This window comes from Petaurus breviceps, unplaced genomic scaffold (assembly GCF_028583685.1).
Source record: "Petaurus breviceps papuanus isolate PSGF00001 unplaced genomic scaffold, PetGlider_PUasm1.0 103, whole genome shotgun sequence".
Taxonomy (NCBI): domain Eukaryota; kingdom Metazoa; phylum Chordata; class Mammalia; order Diprotodontia; family Petauridae; genus Petaurus; species Petaurus breviceps.
This window is the reverse complement of record NW_027185588.1, coordinates 3,059,167-3,080,185: the sequence shown is the minus strand read 5'-3', so window position 1 is coordinate 3,080,185 and position 21,019 is coordinate 3,059,167. Positions and strand designations below refer to the sequence as shown.

The window sequence follows — 21,019 nt, the reverse complement described above, 5'->3', positions numbered from 1 at the left end:
TTCCTTCCTTCCTTCCTTCCTTCCTTCCTTCCTTCCTTCCTTCCTTCTTTCTGTTTCCTTGGCAGAGATACTGCAATAGTTTGCCATTTCCTTCATTTTACAGACGAGAAAACTGAGGCAAACAGGGTTACATGACTTGTCCACGTGTTCCTGACTCCAGGCCTAGTGCTCTATCCTAACTCTAACCTAGCTGCCTGACCCTTACCCCAGTAGGAATCTCTTTACTAGAGAATAAGACGGGAGGTCACCAGGACTGTCTTTTGCCTCTTTTTGTATCTCCAGCACTGAGTGCAATGATTGGCACATAGTAGACACTCAATAAAGGATTAAATAATGAACAAATGAATGAATATAAGGAGAAGCTATAGTATAGTGGTCAAAGTCCTGGGTTTAGAGTCCATTCCTGACATTCACCAGCTGTGAAACCTTAGGAAGGTCACTTCCTTCTTCACAAACTCATTGAATCATTGGATTGGCAGGGTACCTGCAACTCATAAGGCTAGTGAGTAGCAGAATGAATTCAGGCAAGTTTATCTCTGGAATTCTCGGTTTTCTCATCTTCCAAACAGAAATAATACCACCTCACAATCTACCCAACTCACAGGCTTGGTGAGAAAATCAAGTGAGAGAACAAAGGTAGATTCATTTTTGTAAAGCCCTATAGAGACATGCAAAAATCATTATCATTATAACTAAGAGCTGGGCTGTGGGTGCCCTCTAGTGGAAGGCTGGTCAGCTTGGCAGCTGTAATAGGGGTGAGGGCATTGTGCCGATGGACAGCCCAAGGTAGAGGTGCCAATGAATAGCACTTTGTTAATACCAGCACAGAATTCCAGGGTTGGAAGATACCATCGCTTCTACAATATCACCAACTGATGGTTAGCCAATCTTTGTCTGAAAACTTCCACTGATGGGGAACACACTAACCTTCAAGGCAAGGCCTTATCATTTGGACAGTGCTTTCAGGCAGGTTTTCCTGACCTGAGTCTAAGACTGCCTCTTTGTAACTTCCCCCACTATTCCTAGTTTTGCACTCTGGAGCCAAGCAGAGCATATCCAAAGCCATCTTGCATGAGAAAGCTCTTCAACAACCTGAAAGCAATTGTCCTGTTTCCTGCCTAATCCTCTATCCTCTAAACTCATTCCAGTTCCTTCAGATAACTTCTATGAGGCCTAGACTCTAGGCCTTGCACCATCGTGGTGGTCTGGCCTTAACCTGGATGTACTCCATTCTGTCAATGTTCTTTCTAAAATGTGGTGCCCAGGGGAAGGGGTATTCAGTATGCTTTCTCTATCTTGGGGTGGGGGGAGGGGGAGTAAGGGAAAGACAGGGAGAAAAGTTGTAACTCAAAATCTTGCAGAAACGAATGCTGAAAACTAAAAATACATTTTTAAAAATGAGTGAGGAAAATTTTCTTAAATAAATAAAACTTTTAAAAAAGAAAAAAAAAAATAAACTGTGGTGCCCAGAACTGAATGCACTTCTCCAGCAGGGGGCTGCCCAGAGGACAGCAGAAGCTTCACCTCCCATTCTGGATCCTCTGGTCCTCAGCAGAGTCTAAGATGAAGTGAGTTTTTTGGGTCACCCCTTGCATTACCCATTCTTCCTACCTATCTGATAGGTCTACCAGGGCCCTTCCTTAGCCCTAATGGGCTATAGGTTTCTGGCCCTTGGGTTAGTGGGAAATGGGGAATTTAAGAGAGAAAAGAACCAATGTGGATCTCAAAGTACTTTGGTAATCTCCAACTAAGGGCAGGCTGCTAATTCATGGTTTACACAGGACACTGACACATGACAAAGAGTAAGGAAGATGAGCAATCTCAGTCACTGAGGAGCTAGAAATAGTTCCAAACTTTGGCATTTTTATCTCTCCTCCCAAGGTCTGTTAATCAAATGGCTGAGGTTGATCCCTAGATCAAAGAAGAACCAATGCCACCACTGGGGGGCTGCTGGGTAAGGCTCGATTTGTGGTGGAGAGGAATGATCCTTGGGGTCAAGAACTTACTTTGATCTCTATCTGCTCCTCCATCTCTTTGTTTTTGATGGCAGCATATTCTTTCTCCAACCTATAAAGAAGGCAACTCCAGTTCAAGTCTAGTCAAGCATCCCCTCTCCTACCCCTCCTGCTGCACCTCATTGATTTCTGAGAAGCTCTTGATTAGGAGCTCCTGGCCCACCCCAACTATTCCCCAAGGATTGAGAGTCCCACATACTGACCTTTTCATCTTCTTGGGATTGTACTTGACCTGGTAGGCCTTGAGAATCAGCTTGTCAGGACAGCTATCAAACTGATGGGGTATCACCTTTTGGAAGTACTGTGGAGACACACCCAGTCACAGCTACCCCTCCCACAATGGAACCCCTCAGGGTTCCTGAGTAACAGTCACCAGCCACCCTCAGCCCCCACCAATGCCTCCTATTTCTCTAGAGCAAGGGGTCTGCAATTTCAGCCAGTGGGCAGATAAGAATGGCTTTTACATCTTTTCTTTTTAACACAATAAAACTTTATTACAAATGTAAAAGCCATTCTTAACTTGCTGGGACCACACAAAAACAAGCCACAGCCCTATAAGGTTAATGGCAGATAGCATCCTAATTCCTCCCCTTTCCAGTTCCCCAAACCCTAAGACACAGTATGGGTGAATCTGTCCTTCAAGAGACCAAGATCCATAAAGAAACCAAACAACTGATTGCCTAAGTTTGACAAGGGAAAGAAATGTAGGAGAAAGAATAAGACTACTCAGATTACTCAAGGTTCCTATAGCTCTCTCAAGCTTCCTTCAGGCAGAGGGCCAAATTTTTCAAACACAGACATCAGGAGGAGAATAAAAGAAAAAGGGGGATGGGTAGGCAGACTGAGAAAAAGGTTTTCATAAAGACAAGGAGGAAGGCAATACGGAGATAAGGCAAAAGGCTGGAGGATGGTACTAGACAAACTATAGGAGTTCAAATGTTTAACTGAATCAAAGTGAAATTGAGCAAAGTAGAAATCTGAGATAGCATATGCCTGGAAAGAGCCTTGAAGCAAAAAGGGAGAAACCTTATCTTAATGAAGGCTAGAGTGAGGTGGGATTTGAGAAGGGGAACCTTGTTCCTCCAAAATCATCTAGTCTACCTTGAGATGGCAGGGCACTGAGACCAAGAGCCTTAGGGCCCATACAGCCCCCAGCAAAAGGGTTAAATGTTAGAAACAGCCCAGCACAGTTTAGGGTAGGCTGGAAACAGGAGGTGGGGGAGGGAAGGGGATTCAAGGAGATTGGCTCCTGCTCCTCCACCACAAGCTGGCCTCTCAGGCTGAATACAACGGATCCCCCTGTGTCTGTGGACACAACTGCTGCCTTTGTGTATTCTTCCCTGAAACACCAGCTGGGAAACACTGGGTGGGGGGGGGTAGAGGGGAGTGAGAGGTGGAAAATCAACCTCTTCCTCCAGTAAGGCTCTGTCCCAGGATGGTTGATTCTCTTTCTCCTGGGCCTGACCTATTGGCTAGGCCATCCAAGACAGAAACCATGCCCAATGCCATGTCAATTTGATTATTCTAATTTACCGTAAAGCATATTCTGTAGCACGTGGCTTCAGGGAACCCAAGCTGGAGGCAGAAGACAGAACAATGTGTTCTACCCTCCTTTGCTGTGCCCTCTGCATTCCCTCCTTGCCCTGTAGGCCAACAACGGCCTAACTAGCAAATTCACTCTCTGGCTCCTCCTTCAGATCTTTGTTCACTGCCTCCCCCGGGAAGGCCTCCGAGAGGGCCTTCAGATTCCTAGATATGTTAGGGATGATTTCATTCCTCCTTTCTCTCAAGCCAGGTTCTTGCTTCATTTCAATAGATTTTCCAGGTGTAAAATGTGCATCTGGTCTATCTAAGGCTCACGGTGCCTCCCTCCCCACCCCCCACTCACCTGTGACATGCCCTCCATGTCCAGCTGCATCAGCTCCATCTGGTTCACTTGCAGCAGGGCCAGACCCACCCGGAACACAATTTCCAGGCCCTGCAATGGGAAGAAGTTGCCTGTTTTTACAGTGAGGGCCAGAGAGGCTCGCTCCACCTATTTCTCACCTTTTAGTCCTAGGTCTGCTACACTTGAAATGTCAAACAGGTAGAAGCAGGATGGGAGGAAAGATGGTATTAAGTTGGAAGAAGACGAAAAAGGAGCAGAAGATGGCAGGTACAGCAAGGGCAGAGAAACTCAAGGGAAAAGGAAAATCATGAATTAGTTAGCAAAGAAAAGAACTGAGCTGTTATTTTAGGGCCTGCTGACACAGATCTGGGTCACTGTGAATTCTCCCCTTCACCCAGTCCCCAGAAACCTTAGGCCTCACCTCATACATAAAGATGTCGAAGACTCGAGTGGCGATTGGCAAGGGGAAGGTTGTGAGGAAGAGTGTGAGGAACCAGGATGAGGCATACATGGAGGTATGGAAGCTCTGGGATCGAAAGTGAATGTTCAAGTCTGGAAGCTGCTCCTGCCAGAAAACAAAGACGACAAGAGAGGGTTCCCTCAGACAGAACTCTAATGCCACCTGCCCTGAGCCCAACCACAGCTCAGCCATTAGTCTTGCTGTAAATGTGTTTTAACCACTCCATTGGCACCACATAGGGAAGCTAATGTTCCAGTTAGTACCCAACTTCCTTAGGCATCTACCTCAGTTTTTATTCTTTCTATCCAAAGCCCTTTGGGCATCTCAATCCCATGTATCTCTTTCTAATGTTTTATGTCTAAATTTTCCCTTCTCTTCCCGTGGTCCTTCCTTCCCTCCCATTACATGCAAGTATGCAAGTCCTCTTTTCACATCCCTACCCTTAATCATAGATTTTCAGGAAATTAGATGCCAAAGGAGGAAAACTAAGGCACAGAGCAGGGCATGGGGAAATTGTTAGGGTCCTCGAGTGTATCTTTGATGGAGCTGAAAACAGTCAGTCTAGTGTTCCAATCATCCGGCCCTTTGATCCCCACCCCCCCCCCCCCCCCCCCCCAGCCCTGCCCTGGCCTCCCTGCCACCACCTTTGCAGCCTACCTCCCAGAACAGGGAGCTTTCTGACTCCTAGGATAACACTGAGTTACATATTCAGCTTTAGAACTTCTTGGTTAACTGACCTAAAAATCATGACATTCCTGGTAGAGAGGATAAAGGATAAAATAGTTTTTCATCAAGGGGGAAGAAATGGAAATCAACTTCAGAGGCCAGATATAACTGGACCATCAGAAGCCTCAATCCCTGGCATATTCAGATGCCTGGATCAACAGAATCTTTCTATTTTCTCAGGACCAGCTCTAATGCTAGTCCTTGGGAGAGTAAGGCCTTCTCTTCTCCTTGTCACCCTATTCTCCTCAGTCCTGAGGGGCCCTGACAGCCCCCTCCACCTGCATCTGGTTTCTTGAATGGGCCAACTTACATAGCTCTGTCTAGCAGCCATGAGCAGTGTGGGGGCTGCTATTTATAAACAAAGACGTCTGCCGGCTCGCCTTTAATAAGCAGAGGCGGGTAGACATTTTTCTCTGTTACACATAGAAACAGTGGGGGGGAGGGGGGGAGAGGAGGAACGTCTGGGTCTTGGTCTCTGTCTCTCTGTCTCTCTCTCTTCCCCCTCACATATTTTTAAACCTTGTTTCCTAAAGAGACACAGTAAAGAACCATCACTGGGCATTTCCTCAATCAACTCAGTTCAGTGCCTTCCTTTCAAAAGGCTTTGGAAACCAGGGTCAGGAAGAGTCAGACTCCCTCCTAAGGGAGTAAGAAAAGGCTCAAAGCAATAGAGAGGGGGATACTTCTTAGTATACTCAAAGTAACTTCCTTCAGAAAAGCGGCTTTTTTTTTACAGTACATTGCCAAGAAAAGGAGGAATAGAAGAGAAAAGGGAGACAGAACAGGGAAGACGTAGTTAACTCACAGGCAAGGTTTCCTTTTTTGATTAAGCCAGGCCACACAATCTAACATGGACAAGAGATAGAGTTTCAAGTACTTCCTTCACTCTAAATTCTATAATCCTTAATGAACTTCCAGAAACAAGGACAAGAAGGCCTAAGAGTAAGAAAGGTAGAGGAAGTAACTCTGGCTTCTCAGTACTTATCTGAAGCCATAGCTCCTCCTGGATTTTCATCAGCCTGGCACTCAGATCTAGGCCATTCTACATGGGACCCCTGGGTAGGCTGCTCTTGGACTGGTGAAGGATTTAGCTAATAGGGCTTGATGTAACTGAACCAGGGACCCTCACCTTCACCAAAAAGACAAATCACCTCAATTTATATCCCAGACCTCACCTGTAACATGTACTCAAACTGGTATATACAGAGCCCCAGCTCAGCCATGCTAGGCTTAAAAAGTTCCCGGAGTCGATATTCCTGCATCAATCTCACAAATACACAGAATGCCTCCTCCTCAGGCATCTGGGGTGAAAAGGAGAAAGACAATGTATTGAACAGGGTTCCAGACAAGATTATATGTTTCTCACAGATAGGAGTAATATCCTTCCCTGGGCCTCTGCTAACAAACAGGGGTAAGGAAGAGCTATATTTGCTATCGTCTATGCCAGTCAGGCATATGGAGTATCTGAAAGGCAGACATCGGGCTGTGACCTATGGCCTGCCTTCCAAATTCCAGAGTGCTGATTTTTTTCCATCTTTTTGTTTCTTGTCCTACTGCTAACCCTTCTTTCTCACCTAGAAGAGCTTCCCATGGCCCAAAGGTGCTCAACCCTTCTCCAGGTCCTCCCCTCAACACTGCCTCCAATACACCCATCCTAAGTTACCTCCAAGCCCCTGGAAGAAGATGGAGAAAGAATGACTGCTACTGGGCATTTCTGCCCTCTGTCCTTCCACTAGACTGTACAAGTTAGAAAACTAACCAGCTCAGTGCCATATTGTGTCTCAACATGTTACTGACGCTCAACCTGTGCTTCCATCAAAGAATGCAGAAGTGGACAGACAGAGTAGCTCTGTGGGGCCACCATCAGTAGGATATAAGCACTGACATAATATGGTCAAATGCTTCCACCACTCCACCCCAGGGAAATCAAACAACTGACTAAAATAACAACAGAAGCTGGGGATTCCCAGGGTGAGAGCCACACACGATGCATAAACAGTCAGCTGCCATGGGTTCAGGGGCCAGGTCACTAACCTGCATTAGAAGCAGGCCAACGATGAAAGCACTGCCCTGACAGTAGCCCACCTCTCTGTCCACAAGCGAGTAAGCCTGGAAGAGAAGAGAATAGTAACAATGTAGTAGCCCTGGGAACTGGGCAGCAGAGACTGTTGATTTCCTCTGTAGAGGTTTATTTGGGATATAAGAAAATCAAGACACAAGATGTAAGAGCTTTAGGGTCTTCCTGAAAAAATGATTAAAAATAGACATTGGAAGCCAGCTACTCCCATGACTCAGTATCCCAAACTTACTGCCATATACTGGAAAAAAAAAATCTCTTCTCAGTGACATTTTGAAGTGAGGGTCCAGGAAGCTGACTCCTGAGATTTCTGTGGAAGAAATGATCCCCAAGGAGACTGCCTACCCCATGCTCTTTACCTTCATGACGTTGAAGAGGACCTCCTGGCCCAAACTGTCCTGCCCCTTGAAGAACTCATGTTCAGGGTAGGTCCGTGCAATGTCTCGACGGATCAGTTTCTCACAGGGAGATGACATTTTGAGCAGTTCTGAGTACTGGTTCTTCACCGGCATATCTGTGGCACTGCAGAGAAGCTGCCACACAATGGCACGGAAGTGGTGAGGGATGCCTTTCCGGATCAGCTCCTGGGGAGCAGAAGACCCAAAGTGATGGGATAGGCTACAATGGGGTTTCTGTTCCTCTCCCAGTTTAGTAGAGAAAAGAAATTTCAGGCTCGGAAGCTCAGATTGGGAACAATGAGGTACGGAGGAAAAGAACCTCAAATAGGCAAAAAGTAGTTCTAGATTGGTGTCCCCACTTCTAATCTTTCCCTACTCAATACTACAGATCACAATGCCAGATTTTTTTTTTTTGGATTGCACCTGTGACTTCATCAGGGTAGGGGGCTCCCTGTGAGGAACTTCTCCCATCAATACATGGCAGCCTTTTCTACAATGCCTGCCACATAGTAGGTGCTTAATAATAGTAGGTGCTTACTGACTTGACCCTTAGAGTTGCATGGGGCGTTGAAAGGACAAGTACCTCGCCCAGGGTTAAAGAATCAACATATAGCAGAAGTGGGATGTGAATTCAGGTCTTCCTGAATCTGAGGTTCATTCTAGTCACTAATCCCCACTGCTTCTCCTAAAACAGGGCTTTTTGCCTGTGTGACTTCCCTGCTCAAACACTCTCAATGATTCCTGTCTACTGAGTAGACTCTAAACTCTCATAGATGTCAATCAAGACCTCCTATAATCTGACCCCACCTATCATTCTAATTTTATCTCCCACTAGAATCATAGAATCTCAGAATCAGAAGGGCCCTCAGAGATCATCTGGCGAGCCCTTATCCACAGCATGAATCCTCTGTACAGCAAGGTCATCCAGTTTCTGCTCACATTACCTCCAGTATGAAGGCTGCATCTTATCATTTTAGGGCAGCACTAATTGTTGGAAAATCCTTATATTAAGCTAAAATATGCCTCCTTATGCCTTCTACCCCATTGATCTTGGCTGTGCCCACTAAACAAGCCTGATCCTTCTTTCAGGAGCGCTCTTCAAACATCTAAATAGCTTTGACAATACCTCCCACCAAATATTCTCTTCTAAAAGCTAGGTTCTTCAATAGATCCTCACACAAATATGGTTTTAAGGGTTCTCACCATTCTGGCCACTTTCCTTGACTTGAAAAGCTGTCACGTGGAAGAGGGATTAGACTTGTTCTGCTTGGTCCCAGAGGACAGAACTAGGAACAATGGGTGGAAGTTACAAAAAGGCAAATTTGGCTTATTGTCAAGAAAACCTTCCTAACAATCTCAGCTTTCCAGAAGTAGAATGGGTGGCCTCAGGAGCTGGTGGGTTCTCCATCACTGAAGAGCTTCAAGCAGAGGCAGGAGGTCCACTTGTATATTTTGGAGACTGTTTTGCATATGAGTTGTATTAGATGGCCACTGAGGTCCCTTCCAATTCTGAAATTCTATGATTCTAATATTTTAGACATGTTCTGTCTTTTCAGTTTTTTAAACTGTGGCATCCAAAACTAAATACAATGCTTTAGAAGTAGATTATTACCTCCTTTGTTTTAGACCTTGTCCTTCTATTAATGTAGCCTCAGACTGCATTAGCCTTTTGTGCTTTATGCCACACTACTGAATTCTATATATTGAGCATGCAGTCAGCTAAAAACACCCGTCTTTTTCAGATATTCAGAAATTTCCTCCCATCTTGTACTTGAACAGTTGATTAAAAACAACAACAACTATTAATAAACTTTATCTTAGTAAGATTTGGCTCACAGCATTCTGGTCAGGCAAGCCCTTTCTGGATCCTCATTCTGTCATCCCAGATATTAGGCTTTCCGTTCCATTTTCATGTTATCTGCAAATTTGGTAAGCATGTTATCTATGCTTTCAACTAAGCTGTTGGTAAAAATATAGACCAGAACAAGGCAGAGGGCAGAGCCTTGAAGCATAACACTAGTGATACCTTCCTCTAAGTTGATACTGAATGAATATTCTTTACTTTATAGGGCTAGTCAATGACTTCTGATTCATCCTTCTTGACTTTTCTGCAGCTGTATACACTGATGACCATCCTCTACTTCTGGATGAATCTTTAGGATGCTACCTCTAACTGATTCTCCTACTTGGCTCACCATTCCTTTTTAGTCTCTTTTTGCTAGTTTTGCATCCAGGCAATGCCCCTTAATTGTGGGTTTACCCCAAGGCTCTGTCCTGGGACCTCTCTCTCCTCCTTTCTCTCTATACTACCTCAACAACTTTTTTGGCTCTTAAGGGTTTTATTATCAGTTCCATGAAGATATAATTCTCAGATCTATATATTCAAAAGAGTCCCAGTCTCCTGAACTCTTGTTTCACATCACAAATTGCTGATTGGGCATTTCAAACTGAATATCACAAAGATATCTCTCTCCCTTAAAAAAAATTCTTTAAAACACTTTATTCTGAATTTAACAAACCCCAAGCAAAATGGTTATTTCCATAAACAAAGTTGAATAGATAAAGAAGACTGTCCAGGAGACTGCAGATCTCCATGATATATAGCTTATTTTTCTTTTTTAAGTATAAAATAAATTTCTGTAGCTTTCAAAGCTGCCCTGCCTTCTGACCTTCCTTCTGTTCTCTGAATTAAAAAACAAAACAAAACAAACAAAAACACCACACCTCAGTGGGTCTCTTTCTTTTTTCTTTTTTTTTCCTGTCCCTTCCCAATTCTCCTTTATCCTCTATGACAAAGAAAAATTATAGAAATATGTATAGTCAGCAAAACAAATTCCTATCCTGGCTGTGTATCAAGATACTTGTTTTATTCTGCAGTTTGAGTCCATCAGCTCTTTATCAAGAGATGGGTGGCATAATTCATCCTTAGTCCTCTAGAATCATAGTTTACAATAATTTAAAACTCAACATAACCAAAACAGAAATTGTCTTTCCCACAAACCTTCCCTTCTACTGAACTTCCACCATTCTTCCAGTCCTCCAGGTTCACAACCCTGGTGTATCCTTGACTCATCACTTTCTCTCTAATCAGGTGCCAAATCTTGCCATTTTTGCTTCTCCAACATCTTTTGAATCCAACTCCTCTCTATGCACAACCACCTCTTTAACTCAGGCCTTTGTTACTCTTTACCTGAACTGCTGCATTGGCCTCCTCACTGGTCTTCGTACCTTATATCTCCCCATTCCAATGCATCCTCCACACAACTGATCCAATGATTTTCCTTAAGTGCAGATGTGACCATATTAAACTGTTACTCAAATTCCAGGGGCTCCTAATACCTACAAGATCAAATATAAGTTCTCCTGGGTTTTAAACCCTTTCACAACTTGGACCCAAATTATCGTTCCAGGATTATTATGTATTACTCTTTCTCCTCTCACTCCTATGGTCCAGCCAAATTGGTCTTTTCTCTCTCTTCAAACATGGCATTATATTTTCTGTCTCTTTCTTTGAGCATTTGCACTGTGTGTCTCCCTTCTTCCCAAAGCCTGGAATGCAATTCTATCTTCCCTATACCTTATAAAACTGAAGCCATTCCTGATTACTTCAACTGCTAGTTGCCTCCCCCCAATGACTGGGTATTTATTTTCTATTTTTTATCTGTTACATATATACATACATGTTATCTCCTGCAATGGAATGCAAGTTCATTGGAAGTGATGTGGATACAAATGGTAGCCTAATAGTTAAAAAGAATATTAAAGGTTGCTTTCCCAGGACTTTATGAAGCCCCTCTTTAGGGGGGTTCAGGTTCATTCTGTAGCTTTTAAGGGTCCTTTTCCCCTTATCTTGAAATATATACAATTCTTCCTTATATAATCCTGTGTCATAAAATTCTTCCTTATGATTAATGGGGATTGATGGCAGATCCAGGAAAGGTACTAAAACAGGACACCTTTCTTTTCTCTATGAGGGGCAGGCTTTCATGCATACTTTCCTTATCTTCCCCACTTGTCCCATTCCTTTCCTGGGCTGGGACCTAATGTTAAAACTAGGATCCCACTTTTCCTTGATCCAGAACTCCTTAATCTTATTAGTCACAACAGGCAGACCTCCCACATCCCTCACAGGGTCTAGATTACCCCAGTAGCCTGGGACAACACAGTGCCTGGAAGGACTGTATGTGCTACCTCTGTTCAGATCTGTCTGAGGGACCCAACCTCATCCCTATACTGGTAACAATACTCTATTAAGACATGAAATCCGCTTGGGGTTACAGCCTCTCATGGCTAAGTTTTTACAATATGGCTTACTGGGTCCCTGTCAGTCACTCTGTAATATGCCAATACTCCCCCTTCTTTTTTTTTTTTTTTAAAGCAATTGGGGTTATGTAACTTGCTCAAGGTTACACGGCCAGGTGTTTCTGGGTGGGTGCTAAGTGTCTGAGCCTGGATTCAATCCCCAGGTCATCCTGACACTGGAGCCGGTGCTCTTACTCGCTGTGCTACCTGGCCATCCCAATACTCCCCCTTCTTAAGCCAAATGGGGAGTTTCACATGGTTCAGGACCTGCCAGCTGTGAACGCAGTTATCCTCATTCATCCTATTGTTCTGAACCCTTATACTACGCTACTTCAGCTCAGGTGTCAGGAGACATCCCAGGTTCCACACCATAAATGCTGAGGTCATATTCAGGAGAGTGGTTTGAGTGTGAAAGAATTCACTTAGATGTTCTCTGTAGCCAATGGGGGATTTATTATGTGAAAGCCACATGGGCCAGGCTTACACAGACAGAAAACTATACAGTCTGTAGATATTCAGGATGCTAATGTAGTTTTAGTTATTTAGTATTTTAGTATTTAGTATTTTATATTTTAATGTAGTTGGTTAAAGATTAAGGATAAGGAAGAATTATTATGACATAGGATGAGGAAGATGATTGACAGGATAAGAAGGATAAGGGGTCACAGGATAAGGGAAACAAAAGCAATTTTTTTTGGTATAAGTGAAGGAGAAGTTTTTGTATTTCAAGATAAGGGGAAAAAGAACTTCAGGACACCCTTAAGAGCTACAGAGTGAGCCCCAAGCCCCCTAGGAGGGGCTTTACAAAGTACTGGAAAAGCAAGCCTTAATATTCTTTTTAACCCTTAGGCTACCATTTGTATCCACATCAGAAGGAAGGATCTTTTCATTTTTAATCTTTGTATTGCTGGTACCTAGCACAATCCCTGGAATACACTAGATACTTAATAAATGTCTGTTGGTCAATTTGTCACTCTAATAATACTCTTAAAAACAAGTGAAGTTAGTCTAACGTGACTTGTTCTTAGTGGATCTATTTCGGTTCTTAGTAGCTAATATTTCTCTTCCTAAATGCTCATAAAACTGCCACTAAGTAACATTACAGAATTTGTCTGGGATTGGTATTATGCAGACTTGTTTATAGTTTAAGGAATCCTCTTTTCCTTTAAAAAAAAAGGGCAACATTTCCCCCATCACTAGCCTTCCAGTCTTTCCTCCATTTTCCCTAAGTTCAACTCCTCTGATGCAAATAAATAATCCTTTAAGTTCTCTTTCTTTTTAAACACTCAGAACAATTACTCTACATCTAGAGGCTTGGTTTGTTTACAGAAACATAGACTCTCAGAATTGGACCTCAGTGGTCATAAAGTTCAATAGGAACCTGAACAAATTTCTCCTCTGAAACATCCCCAAGTGGTTATTCTGTCTCTGTACGAAAACCCCCAGAGAGAATAAAACTGTTCTTTTTGGATTTATCAGCTATTTCCCTTATGCACAGGTAATAAATAAATTAAAAACGATTTGTGAGGAAAAAACCTCCAGAGAGGAGAAATTAAAAATTTCCTAAGGTAGTTCATTCCACTTTTGAAAATTCTCATTTTAAGAAATTTATCCTCATGTTGAGCCTAAATCTGCCGTTGGGCAGGAACGTTCCTTCCCAATGCTCCAAGGAGAGCAAGTCTACTTTCTTTTCCACATGACAGCTCCTCAAACGCATGAAGACCAGGCTCATGTTCTCCGCCCCTGCCCCTACACCTGTCACCTTCTGTTCCTGTGCCTGCTTTCCAGTGCCCTCCCCCATCATCCTCCTGCTCCCGTGATTTCTAGCATTAGAATCTCTAGGTATTCTATCACAGGCTCCTTACCCATCTTTTTCTCCAATTCCCTTGTGACCATGTTAATCTTAGTCTTCTCAATCAAATAATCATTTCCTATAATGCAGGGAGTAAAACAATCCAGAATTTTTAAAAAGTGCTAAGTAGTCCCACTTTTTTCCTTGTCATTCACTAACATTATACCATCCTTCCTAAGGCCCATCCTTTCTCTGAAGAAAGCTTTTCTTCAAAAGCCCTTTGTTGTATCTCATTTCAGTTTCCCTGACACAATTCGGCCATGCTTTTGTGTTCTTTTGTTCCATGCCCTTTATTCCATCTTCCTCAGCAGCATATACTGCAGTCCTGTTCTTCTTCCCCCTTGCCTCCCCCCAATTCCTGTATCTGCCACATTTTTTCCTCCACGTTAACCATCCCCTACCAAACTGTTACGTGGACATTCCTCTTCGAATCTAAGAGAACTATCTGAGAAGCTGTATCAGACTCTTTCCCTGCAAGTCTCTTTAAATGTCCCCCTCTTCTTTCTTATTGGAGATATTGATAATCAGATTGTCAGAATTTCATTCTAAGAGCCTTCTAGCCACTCTAGAACTACCTTCCCTTTTAAGAGTCTCTGGAACATAGCTATTCTCTCTCTGACCTTTTCAAAATCTGTTCTCCTAACACTGTGAGCATCTGACCATGTTTGCATTCCCCTAGTTGCTATAAACCCTAAGATGACGCTGTCCCTTTCTCCCATGTTCTAGTATGTCTACTTCACAAGCAGCTTCTTCCTGGTGGTCAAAATCAGGTTCAGAGTAATAGTTTTCCCTTGCCTACTGAGAAAATAAACTATTAACAAGACAAATTTGCCAAATGTTCTGCTTTTAGCCTAATGAATCTCCTACAGAATCACAGACTTAGAAAAGACCTCAGAGGCCATCTAATCCAACCCTTACCCAAATAAGAATGTTCTACCAACTTGCCAGACAAATATTCAGCCTTTGCTTTAAACCCTCTAGTAAGGGGCAAAGTCACTACCTTATAGACTTGTTAGGAAGTTCTTCCTTGCATCAACTCTAACTTCTCCCCACTGCTTTAAGGTCCTTCCCTTTTGAGGCTGAGCAGAACAAGCCAATTCACCTTCTGCAGCCCTTTGAATGTTTCAAGATTGTTACCATGTCACCACCCTATCTGCTTTCCTCTTATCATTTCCTCCAGCTTATCATACCCTTCTTCATATGTGGTACTCAGAAGTGAACACAACACTTTACTGTCCAGCCAAGGTCATGTACAGTGCAATGATGACCTCCCACACTTAAGCTTCCTTAATAAAGTCTTATTTAGCATTAGGTTTTTCTTGGTTGCCGTATCATTCTTGACTCATACTGGGTTGGTAATTCACTAAAGATCTCACACCTTTTTCTGATGATCTCCTTTCTCATCTTGTATGTATGAAGTTAATTTTGTTTTTCAATCCAAGTGTAATACCTTACACTCTGGCCTAATGTTCTAGCTTGTCAAGGTCTTTTTGGATCCTGACTGCCATACAAAATGTTAGCTATCCATCATCGCACTCTGTTTTCTAGAAACTGGATAAGCATGTTAACTATGGTTTTATCCAAGTTATTGATAAGAATGTTATATAACACTTGGCCAAGCACAGATCCCTGTAATCTCCTCCATTAGAGAGAGGCCCCCTATCAAATTGACATTAAACTAAACATAACTATTTTTCAGCCTGACCACCAGTGTCAAATTTCCTAATTACCTACATCTTTTTACCTCCACAAGAATAACATGACAAACTTTACCAAATATTTTGCTGAAATCAAGGTAAACTCAAGGAGATTAAAGATAAAGAAACTATTCATAGCAGTATTTTTTTTGTGTGTGGTAGCAAAAACATGGAAACAAACTGAGTACCTACCAATTAGGGAATGACTGAATGAATTGTGGTATATGACTGTAACGGAATACTATTATACTATAAGAAATGATGAATATGAGGAATTCAGTGAAAACAAACCAATATTTGTATGAACTGATACAGAGGGAAATTAGCAGATTAAGAGATCAATGTACAGCATGATACAATAATGCAAATTAAAACACCATTAAAAGGCAGCCAGACACTGATTAATTGTTATGATTGATACTGGTCCTAGAGAGAAGATGATAAAACATTTCCCTCCTCTCTAGGATAAGGAACATTATATATGTCACATACAATATAAAACATGGCAACTGATTTTGCTTAACTGTTTTCTTTTGTTTTGAGGGAGGGTTCAACGTGGGATGATCATAGCAATCTGTATGTATATAACAGATTTCATATACATAAATGCACACATGTGTACATGTACGTATATATGTATATATAGTGCACACACATATACATATGTAAAATATACATTATGTATAATATCTAAATAATTATACTGCTGATGCAGCTTATCTGAGTATAACCTAGTTCAGTCCAACTCTCTGGGGCTCAGTTCTCTCAACTACAAGGTGAAGGAATTGGAGTATATGACCACCAAGGTCATTCCAGCTTTCAATCTATGATCCTATTATCCTATGACCTATTCTTGATAAAGTCGTATTTGCTCTTTGTGATCACTATGTCCTTTTTCTAGATGTTCACCTTTAGTAATACATTTTATAGTCTTGTCAAGACTCAAAGGCAAGCTCAATGGCTTCAAAGGTTCCCTGGCTGCTGAAACTCTATTTTCTTCTTTAAAAAAATTTGCCCTTCTCCAGTTCACTCCCATTCTCTCCAGTCTTTCAAAGATCACTGATAGTTACTTAACAGCCACATCTACCAGCTCTTTGAGTATTCAGATATGTAGTTTATCTGAGTCTGGTGATAGCGATTTGAAATCAAAAGCAATTTGTAATATAGTCTAGAAAGCATTTATTAAGCACCTACTATATGTAGAGCTGAATGCTCGAACTGCTAGGGATAGAAAAACAAAACAAAAAGTCCTCAAGAAGTTTATACCCTGCTGAGCTTTGAAGGAAGCCCAGGATTTTACCATGTGGAAGCAAGCAAGGAGAATGTCCCAGATGATGGCAAAAATCTGTGTAAAAGCACAGGAGTGGAAGACGGGATGACGCGCTTAAGGAACAGCCAGTAGACTAGTTTCATTGAAATAGCAGGTCAGTATCAGGGACTAATAAGCAATAGGCTGGGAAAGGTAGGCTGGTGCTAGGTTGTAAAGGGCTGTCAATGCCAAGGCAAGGCATTTTTTACTTTATTCCAGAGGCAACACGGAACCACTGTTGAGGAGGAAAGTAACATTGTCAGATAGCGCTCTAAGAAGAATATTTGGGCAATTGTGTGGATGGACTGGAGAAGGAAAAAAACTGGAAGCTAGTAGCTACTAGCTAATAGTTATGAGGCTATTATAATAGTCTTAGTGAGAGACCTCTGCAGGAGGGTAGGGCTGTTCGAGTGCTCAGAAACGGACTTATGAAAGCTATGTTGGGAAGGCAGAATTGGCAAAATTTGGGCAATTAACTGGATTGGGGGGAGGGAGTAAAGAAGAGTGAGGAATGAAGGATGACAGAGCCCTTAACAAAACAGAGAAGTTTGGTGGAAAGGTGGGTTGAAGACTTTCAGTTGGAGATGTTCACTGGGTAGTTGGTGGCGTGGGATGTTCAGGAAAAGAACAGAGTTAGATATATAGATCTAGGATAACCGATGTCACAGGACCTGATAAAAGCACCAAGAAGTTGTAAAGAGAAAGAAAAGAGGGTCCAGGACAGAGCTCTGGAGATCCCCATGGTTAGACACAGAGACAGGGACAATGATTCAGCAAAGCAGAGTGAAAGGTGGTCAGACAAGCAGGAAGAAAACCAGGAGTGGAGAGTGAAACCTAGGAGAGAGAAGGAATCTAAGAGGAAAGGGTAGTCTTACATTCTGGTAGAGAAAATGTTAGACAGGTCAAGAAGGATGGGGACTTTAAAAAAAGAGGACATTAGTTTTTGCAATGAAGAAATTGTTGTAATCTTGTCAAAAGCAATTTCAGATAAGAGGTAAAGTTAGAAGGTACTTTGCAAGGAACTGAGAAACAAGTGGGAGAACAGGAAGTTGAATGAACAAGTGTAAAGCTTTTTTTTCTAAGGATTTTACTATACAGACGCAGCCTAGAACAGTACAAAGAGCTGGGTTCAAGTCCCTACTCTGACCCATGATAGCTGTGTGATCCTGGGCAAGCTGCTTAACCTCTCAGGGCTCTGGACACCTCCTTAAGGTTAAAAGTTGCTGAGAGGGTGTCAATCTGTATTGGTAGAAGGAGTTTCCTCACCTGGGTCATGTCTATACCGACGAAATTGTATCATAGGCCCAGTCCCCATCCCTTTGACTATAGAAGGGTTAAGAGATGTGGGGTCAATGACTTGAGAAGATGTAAGAGTCACATAATGGTTTTTCAAGGAGGGAGGAGACCTGAGAATGTTTGTCAGCAGCAGGGAAGGAGGCAACTGATAGACAGATTGAAGATTATAGAGCAAAGGAAACTGATAATCACTTATTTTTCCAACCTTTTACTGTTATCCAAAAGCCTTTTACCATGTTTCTAAACCTCAGGTAGTTCTAAGTCCCAGAATCTCAGAGTTGGAGAGGATCCTATTAGACATTTACTCCAAACCATACCTATAAAAGAACTCTGTACAACATCCCTGCCAAGAGTTCCTTCAGTTTTGGATTGTGGAGCCCACTGATTCCCAAGGCAGTTATTCCACATTCTCCATGTACAGTGCCATTCTAAAAGAGGTTGCCTTTGACCTGAATGAGGCATGTTCTTCTACTGCTACATTCTAGTTCTATACTTTGTTTAGTTGTTTTTAAGTCGTGTCTGACTCTTCATAATCCCATTTTGGGGATTTTCTTGGCAAAGGTACTGGAGTAGTTTGCCATTCCCTTCTTCAGCTCATGTTATAGATAAGGAAACTGAGGTAAACTGGGTTAAATGACTTGCCCAGGGTAATATAGCTAGTAAGTGTCCAAGGCTGAATTTGAACTCAGGTTTTCCTGACTCCAGGTCTAGTGCTTTGTCCACTACATCACCTAGCTGCCCTAGTTATGTATCTACCAGAATGTAATTAGAGGCCACCTTCCATTTATCACTGGATTTCCCCCAGTGCCCAGTACAGTGAGATAAAATAGACACTTAATCAGGCTGTATTGAGTAAACGAAAGTTTCTCCCAAGCCACTAAGTCTTGGGGATTCTTATGAAGTCATATTTACATATTTAAATTTCAAGTTCACCTTGTTTATTACCCACATCCTGTATAATGATACGCAGATATCTGAAGTTGTAAGCATTATTTTTGGTCCTTTTATCTATGATTATCTCTTAAGAATAAACAGGATACATGTCTCTTTATTTCCAGGCATTCTCTATAGTGTCTAGTTTTGCAATTGTATCTATGAACTCTTCTCTCTCTGCCTCTAATTACAATTCAATGCCCTCTTGATCAGGTTGCCCAGCATGTTCTTCCTTGTACTCATAAGACGCCCTCCATCCTCAGGCAAGCATCCATCATTCTTTTTTTTTTTCCCCTTTTTGGAGGGCAATTGGGGTTAAGTAACTTGCCCAAGGTTACACGGCTAGTTTTGTGTGTGTGTGTGTGTGTGTGTGTGTGTGGGTGTTATAAGTGTCTGAGGCCAGAACCAAACCCGGGTCCTCCCAACTCCAGGGCTGGCGCTTTACTCACTGCGCTACCTAGTCCTCCCAGCATCCATCATTCTGATTCTGTGAGTCATGAAGTAGCAAACCTTAATTTTCGATACTATCTACATAGACAGCCGTTCACTTTCAGCATCCTCCTTTCTAAAAGCTTTACCATTTAATTAAAAGTAGTGGTTAAAATCCCACTTGTGGCCCCCCAAGACATTCATTTTACTGTTCAGGGCTTCCCAGTCCCTACAGATGTTTTGTAGCAGCATAATTCATCCCCACCCAAATCATCAGGGCGATTAGCAGATGAATTTTATAAGGTTCTTAGGTCCTAATACACATTCCAAAATGACAACATATCTCTTAAATGGCTGTCAAGAGTGGACAGTCACTTTCCATACCACCAAGCAGCATTACACATCTCTTCCTTCTATGCCCAGTAAATTCTTTCCTCACACATCCTGGCATCCATACATCTTCTTTATTATTCCAAAGAGCACGAGACACGACTTTTGCCTCAAGAGCTCCAGATCCATGAGCTACCAGAAGAACTTTACATGTGGCTCCAACAATTCAATTTTTTCCCTTTCTTCCCAGTGGCATGTTCTTCCATTTACCAACCTCGTGGTTTATACCTCTGATCTTGTCTAGAATCCTAGAATGATAGAGCTAGATGAGACAGAGTGCATCTATACCAGTCCTCTCTTTTTTCAGATGAGAAAACATGTCCAAAGAGGTTAATTGACCTAATAATAATAGCTAGCATTTATAAAACTCTTTAAGGTTTGCAAAGTACTTTAGAAACATTATCTCATTTTTATCCTCAGAACAACCCTGGAAAATAGGTACCCTCATTTTAGAGAGGAGAAAACAGAGGAAGACAGAGGTTAAGTGACTTATCCAGGATCACATGGCTAGGAAATGTCTGAGGATGGATTTTAACTTAGTACTTCCTGACTCCAGGTCTAGTGCTCTATCCACTATGCCACCGAGCTGACTTGACTTCTTATCTTTCCCCCCCAAACTCACTCCTTTTCTAAACGTCCCTATTTCTGTCTAGGACACCAAGTTAAGTTGACAAGTCGACCACCCTTTAAGTCACCCAGGTTTGCACCCTCAGCATTGTTTTTGCCACAGTGTATAAATGCAGATGCCTGGCTAGTCACCTATACACTCCCTTTAGGAATTATCTCACCTTGTTATTGCAGGGTCGGATAAATGACAACCTGCTTTCATTTATCTTTAAAAGTACCTTCAATGTCTTGCTCCAATTTGCCTTTTGGGACAAATACACATTATTCCTCTGCACTTGGGTGAAGTTTTGGCTTGCTCACTATTCCCATGACACAAGACTCCATTTCCCTTCTCCAGGCCTTTGCACAGGCTCCCCCATACCAGAAATGCTCTGCCTCTCAACTGTACCTCTTTAAACCCCTAAGTTCTAACTTCCTCTAAGGTTCAGCTCACATGTCACCTACTCAGCCCTTCTTGATATCCCCAACTATTGATCTTTCTCTTCCTAACTGCTTTTGCTTTGCATGTATTTATCTGTGTACATGGTATATTCCCCAAGTAGAATGGGAGCTTCCTGAAAACACTTATTTTTTACTTCATATCCCTAGTGTCTAGAGACTATCATGTCCAACCCCCTCAT

General features: G+C 42.4%; 1 protein-coding gene across 8 annotated transcripts in view; it reads right to left on the bottom strand.

Annotated features, from left to right (window-relative positions):
- The window catches only part of EVI5L (ecotropic viral integration site 5 like), a 63,836-nt gene that overhangs the window by 31,588 nt on the left and 11,229 nt on the right, over positions 1-21,019 (bottom strand). For 6 of the 8 annotated variants that reach the window (XM_069094482.1, XM_069094571.1, XM_069094654.1 and 3 more), the window contains exons 5-11: positions 7,526-7,750; positions 7,124-7,198; positions 6,265-6,390; positions 4,325-4,468; positions 3,904-3,993; positions 2,219-2,316; positions 2,007-2,067 (exon numbers count right to left, since the gene is read on the bottom strand). In XM_069094482.1, coding sequence (XP_068950583.1) covers positions 2,007-2,067; positions 2,219-2,316; positions 3,904-3,993; positions 4,325-4,468; positions 6,265-6,390; positions 7,124-7,198; positions 7,526-7,750 — 819 coding nt within the window. Of the gene's footprint in view, positions 1-2,006; positions 2,068-2,218; positions 2,317-3,903; positions 3,994-4,324; positions 4,469-6,264; positions 6,391-7,123; positions 7,199-7,525; positions 7,751-8,767; positions 8,851-21,019 lie in introns of all 8 variants that reach the window. The other 2 variants (XM_069094811.1, XM_069094898.1) reach the window with 2 other exon arrangements.